Source organism: Nicotiana tomentosiformis, chromosome 7, assembly GCF_000390325.3.
Source record: "Nicotiana tomentosiformis chromosome 7, ASM39032v3, whole genome shotgun sequence".
Classification (NCBI taxonomy): domain Eukaryota; kingdom Viridiplantae; phylum Streptophyta; class Magnoliopsida; order Solanales; family Solanaceae; genus Nicotiana; species Nicotiana tomentosiformis.
The window spans coordinates 78,123,153-78,129,261 of record NC_090818.1 but is presented as its reverse complement, the minus strand read 5'-3'; the positions used below and the strand labels follow the sequence as shown (position 1 = coordinate 78,129,261).

The window sequence follows — 6,109 nt, the reverse complement described above, 5'->3', positions numbered from 1 at the left end:
ATGGAGCCATCTGGATGCTCGACTGATAGTTGTTATTGTAGGCAAACTTCGCTACAGGTAAAAACTGGTCCCACTGACCCCTGAAATCTATAGAGCATGCCTGCAACATGTCCTCCAATATCTGAATTGTGCGCTCGGACTGTCCGTCCGTCTGAGGATAAAATGCGGTACTCAACTCGACCCGCGTGCCTAACTCATGATGCACAGCTCTCCAAAAATACAATATGAACTGCGTGCCCCGATTAGAAATGATTGAAATGGGCACACCGTGCAGGCGGATAATCTCCCAAATATAAATCTGAGTCAATCGCTCTGAAGAATAGGAAGTCATCACCGGAATGAAGTGTGTGGACTTAGTCAATTGGTTCATAATAACCCAAACTGTGTCTTTTTTCCTCAAGGTCTGTGGTAAGCCTACCACATAATTCATAATGATGCGCTCCCACTTCCACTCCGGTATCTCCAATCTCTAAGTCAATCCACCAGATTTTTGATGCTCATACTTCACCTGTTGATAATTCAAACATCTAGAGACATGACTGACAATATCTTTCTTCATTCTCCACCACTAATAGTGTTTTTCAGGTCATGGTACATCTTTGTGACACCTGGGTGAATGGATTAGTGCGAACTGTGTGCATCTTCAAGGATCAGCTCTCTCAACCCATCAATATTTGGTACACAAATTCAACCCTGAAGACGCATAACACCGTTATCTCCAATCACAAACCTCCTTGGCGCCACCCTGCTGCACCGTGTTCCTCAACACCAACAAGTGAGGATCATCAAATTGGCGAGCCTTGATATGCTCCAACAATGATGACTGTGCCATAACACAAGCAAGAACCGGTTAGGCTCCGAAACATCCAACCTCATAAACTGATTGGCCAAAGCCTGAACATCCATAGATAGTGGCCTCTCCATTGCCGGTAAATATGCCAAACTACCCATGCTTTCAGCCTTCGTACTCAATGCATCGTCCACCATATTGTCCTTCCCCGGATGATATAATATGGTGATATCATAGTCTTTCAGCAAATCTAACCATCTCCACTCCCGCAAATTAAGGTCCTTCAGCTTGAACAGGTACTGGAGACACTGATGGTCGGTATAGACCTCACATGGAACACCGTATAGATAGTGCCTCCAAATCTTCAGCGCGTGAACAATGGTTGCTAACTCTAAATCATGCACATGGTAATTCTTCTCATGAACCTTCAACTGACAAGACACGTATGCGATCACACTACCGTCCTTCATGAAAACCGTGCCAAACCCAATACGCGATGCATCACATGTAGGTAACACTAATACTGGGGTTGTAGTCAATGCAGCCTTGAGCTTCTGAAAGCTCACCTTACACTCGTCAGACCATCTGAAAAAAGCACCCTTTTGGGTCAACTTGGACAATGGGGCTGAAATAGATGAAAACTCCTCCACGAACCGGCGATAATAACACGCGAAACCTAAGAAGTTCTGAATTTCTGTAGCTGAAGTAGGTCTAGGCTAGTTTTGAACTGCCTCAATCTTCTTAGGATCCACCTTGATACCTTCGAAAGATACAACATGTCCCAAAAAGGCAATCAAGTCCAACCAAAACTCACACTTTGAAAACTTGGCATATAACTCATGATCCTTCAAAATCTGAAGTACGATCCATTGATGCTGCACATGCTCCTCTCGACTGTAGGAGTAAAACAAAATATCATCAATGAAGACCATCACCAAAGAATCCAGATAAGGCTTGAACACCCATTTCATCAAATTTATAAAGGTTGTTGGGGCATTAGTCAAGCCAAATGACATTACCAACAGTGTTTAAAAGGAATTTTCGGGGCGAGCCCTGGGGCGAGGCACACCAAAAATGCCCCGAGGTGATGGTGTGGGCGAAAGTCTCAAGAGGCATACGTCCAGCAATTCGGGGCGTACGCCCGGGGGTTCGAGGCATGTTTTTGTAGTGAGGCATAAGCCCCAGAGTCTTTTTCAAATTAAAACAAAATTTGTTGAATAAATCCTTCATATAATACCCAAATTCTCAAAAGTTAGCTTGTAAATACTCAAAAGTTTTAAAAAAGAACTGCAATTTATTAAATTTAAAAGTCAAGACCTTTTATATTAATTGAAGCCCTAATTTATGGTCTTTCCTAATTATTTATCTTGTCCGCTAGTCTCCTAGGATCTCCCAAAAAATAACGAATATTCAATTTTTTTTTACAAATACAAAGAGAACTACATTCTTCTTTATAGCAGCAAGTTCAAAGTTCAAATTATAGGTTACTCATCCTTTTTATTCCTCCATGTAGAAAACTTTATTCTTTTCGACTTAAGTTATTTGTGCTTGTAAGTAGGGTATAATAGATTGTTTTGACTAGTTTTTTGTGGGGATGGAGCACATCTATATATATATATATATAGTTTTCTTCAATTTTATGAAATTGTACATGTTTATTAATATTTTACTATAATTATATTATTTTATAAAATATTAAAAATTAAATACCCATGGGGCTTACGCCTCGTGCCTCAAAGCTTACGCCTCATTGAGGCATATGTAAAATGCCTCGCCTTACGCCCACGCCTTTTAAAACACTGATTGCCAAGAACTCGTAGTGACCATACCGAGTCCGAAAAGTTGTCTTAAGGACATCTGATGCCCTAATCTTCACCAAATGATAGCCCAGCCTCAAATCAATCTTGGAAAACACCTTGCACTTTGAAGCTAGTCAAATAAGTCATCAATCCTTGGCAACAAATACTTGTTCTTGATAGTGACTTTGCTCAACTACCAATAATCCTCATCGATCAGTCTTTATTCTCACAAAAAACATCAGTGCACCCCAAGGCGAGACAGTAGGTTTAATGAATCCCTTGTCAAGCAAATCTTGCAACTGCTCCTTTAATTCTTTCAATTCAACTGAGGCTATACGGTATGGTGGAATAGAAATAGGTTGAGTTCCCGAAGCCAAGTAAATGCAAAATTTGTTATCTTTGTGAGGTGGCATTCCCGGCAAGTCCGTAGGAAACAACTTTGGAAACTCTCTCACTAGCGGAACTGAATCCATGGAAGGCACCTCAGCATTAGAATCACGGGTACAAACCAAATATGCCAAATACCCCCTCTCGACCATACGTCGAGCCTTCACATATGAAATGACCCTACTAGTGGAGTGACCAGGAGTCCCTCTCCACTCCAATCGAGGCAACCCCATGATGGCTAATGTCATAGCCTTGGCATGACAATCCAAGATAGCGTGATAGGGTGACAACCAATCCATGCACAAAATCACAGCAAACATCTACCATATTAAGTAACAGGACGTCAACCCTAGTCCCATAACTCCTGATGGTGGCCAAACAAGAACGATAGATCCAGTCTACCACAATAGAAAGCCCAACAGGCGTTGATACATAAACAGGAGCACTCAAAGAATCATGAGACATATCCAAATATGAAGCAAAATAGGATGATATATATGAATAAGTAGAGCCCAGATCAAATAAAATTGATACACCTCTATGGCATACTGGAACAACACATGTGATGACTGCATCAGATGACTCCGCCGCAGGTCTAGCTGGAAATGCATAACAACGAGGCTGAGCCCCACCAATCTGACCTCTACCTCTCGGACGGCTTCTCACTGATTGGCATCCACCTCTAGCTGTCTAACCTCTACCTTTGGCTGCCTGACCCCCACCTCTAGCTGGCTGAGCGGGCGGTGGAGCAACCGGTGCTAGAATCACGGCACGAGCACCCTGTTGTGGCCTGCTACTCCTCAATCAAGGACAGTACCTCCTGATATGACCTGCGTCACCGCACTCAAAACAGCCCACGTCTGGCACAACTGCTGAGTTTGACACTGTCCCTGATGACCCAAATAACCACCATAGTAACTCTGTAGTGGCGATGCACTAATAGGAGCTGAAGGTGTACTGAATACTGGTTGCTTAGAACGAGACCCATACGCGCCGTGACCACCTGAAGGACCATGAGACATCTGAAGTGCTAATTGAATGGGCTTAATAGGATGGCCTCCATCAAATGAACCCCTTACTCCAGACGAGGCACCATTGAAACCACCGAAATGATGAGGCCTCTTCTTAGCTTTTGCCTCTCTACCATGGCCACAAATCCTCTCGATCCGCCTAGCGATCTCCACAACCTGAGTAAAAGAAATATCATCATTGGTCTCTTTGGCCATCTGTAGCCTGATGCCATAAGTAAGGCCATCTATAAATCTCCCCACCCTCTCCCTCTAAATAGGGATTAGGATAGCTCCATGGCATGATAGATCCATAAATTTGGTCTCATACTGAGTGACGGTCATGTTGTCCTACTGAAGGTTCTCAAACTGACTGCGGAAGTCCTCTCTCTAAGTGAAGGGGATGAACTTCTCCAAAAATAGCTGTGAGAACTGAGCCCAAGTGAGAGGAGCCTGCTGGCCTACCCCAAACATACTTCTGCCACCATCTCTTGGTAGAACCAGTCATATGAAACACTGTGAAATCAACTACATTGGTCTTCACTATGCTCATGTTGCATAATATCTGATGGAAACGGTCTAAGAAATCCTGGGGGTCCTCAGAAGGTGAACCACTAAACTGAGGGGGGAACAACTTGGTAAACTTCTCCAACCTATGCATCCCATCAGCTGACATCGCGGGTCTCTCCCTGGGCTGCATAGCAACAATAGGCTAAGCTGACCCAACTGGTAGAACTGATGGGATCTGATATCCTTGAGCCATCTGCTCTGGAGTGGGAGTGGCGACAGTCTGGGCTCCTCCCCCAACCTGAGAGACGGTCGGTGCCATAGGTAATACACCTGCCTGGGCCACACTCTCCATAAGTCCAACCAGGCGGACTAGGGCGCCCTGAAATACAGGGGTAGCAACGAACCTCTCTAGGACCTGAGCTAGTCCAGCTGGCGTGGTAGGAATATGGATCTCCTCCTCCTACTCGATCTAAGGCTCTGCCGTATGTGTTGTTGTACGTGCTTTAGGCTGAGCTCTGCCTCTGCCTCTGGCTCTACCTCGGCTCTACCCCTAGTAGTGGCTGCAGCCTGGGGCTCCGCGTCCTGATCAGCTACTAATACAGTATGTGTCCTCGCCATCTGTGAAAACATAAGAATAGAATGATACAAACTCAATGATAGAATAAAGTCGCACGATAGAGAAAGAAAGAAAGTGATATTTCCTAAAGCCTTATAGCCTCTGGAAGATAAGTAAACACATCTTTGTACCGATCCTCAAGACACCACTAAGCTTGCTCATGACTCGTGAGACCTAGGCAACGCAGTGCTATGATACCAGCTTGTCACGATCCAAAATTCCAACCACGGGGCCATGATGGTGCCTAATTCCCACTTACTAGGTAAGCCAATATTAGTTAAAAAATTAACCAATTTTAACAATTTAAAAGCAGAATATTAATAGCTAACGACTGAAATACTATGAAATATATATAATAAATCCATGAGTTACGCGGTCTATGCTAATCCCAAAAATCTGGAGATACAAGTACATGAGCTACTAAAATACTACAAATACAGTCTGAAATGAAATAAAACTGTTCGAAACAAGATAAACAGTAAAACAAGATAAAAGGGGACTTCAGGGACTGCGAACGTCGTGCAACTCTACCTTAAGTCTCCTGGATAGATCTAATCCGAGCAATCTCCTCTATGCAGCGCGCAACCCGATCCCAATATCATTTCAACATATGTTTCGGCGTGCAACATGATTCCAATATCATATCAATATCTGTTGCGGTGTGCAACCCGTTCCCTTTATCAATTCATTTCCATTCTATTAGGGCGTGTAATCCGTTCCCCATATCAATTCACTATCATTAACAATTCAACACAACAAAATCCGAAATTCCAACACAAAAGGTACTGAAGCGTATAAAACACTAAGGAACTACGAGTACAACGGAGAACAACCAACAACTCGTATTCACAAATTTCGACAAATCATTAACGCATGAATAGCCAAGGGCGAACACAATTGGATATAACTTAATAAAGTGCATCAAGTAAGGTAAAGGCAACTAATGCAAGTAAATACATGAAACAATAAAGATGTTCAATTAATACATGTAAGCAGATAT

At 43.2% G+C, this 6,109-nt stretch overlaps 1 protein-coding gene across 1 annotated transcript; it reads right to left on the bottom strand.

The window, feature by feature from the left end:
* Positions 1 to 469: 469 nt before the first annotated feature.
* Positions 470 to 4,202, bottom strand: LOC138895858 (uncharacterized). Its single transcript, XM_070180598.1, has 7 exons — positions 3,794 to 4,202; positions 3,379 to 3,575; positions 2,827 to 3,296; positions 1,551 to 1,684; positions 865 to 1,466; positions 731 to 823; positions 470 to 508 (listed from the first exon to the last, which is right to left on the bottom strand). The coding sequence occupies exons 1-7, from the start codon at positions 4,200 to 4,202 to the stop codon at positions 470 to 472; spliced, it is 1,944 nt and encodes a 647-aa protein (XP_070036699.1).
* Positions 4,203 to 6,109: the final 1,907 nt, after the last annotated feature.

What these genes read in the sequence shown, in the direction of transcription:
- LOC138895858 (XM_070180598.1), bottom strand. Translation starts at nt 4,202, where the DNA reads ATGGCCAAAGAGACCAATGATGATATTTCTTTTACTCAGGTTGTGGAG. An exon ending in ACATGTTGTATCTTTCGAAG is followed by an intron (nt 1,467 to 1,550) that starts GTATCAAGGTGG and finishes AGAACTTCTTAG; the next exon opens with GTTTCGCGTGTTATTATCGC. An exon ending in AGCAGGGTGGCGCCAAGGAG is followed by an intron (nt 509 to 730) that starts GTTTGTGATTGG and finishes AATTATCAACAG; the next exon opens with GTGAAGTATGAGCATCAAAA.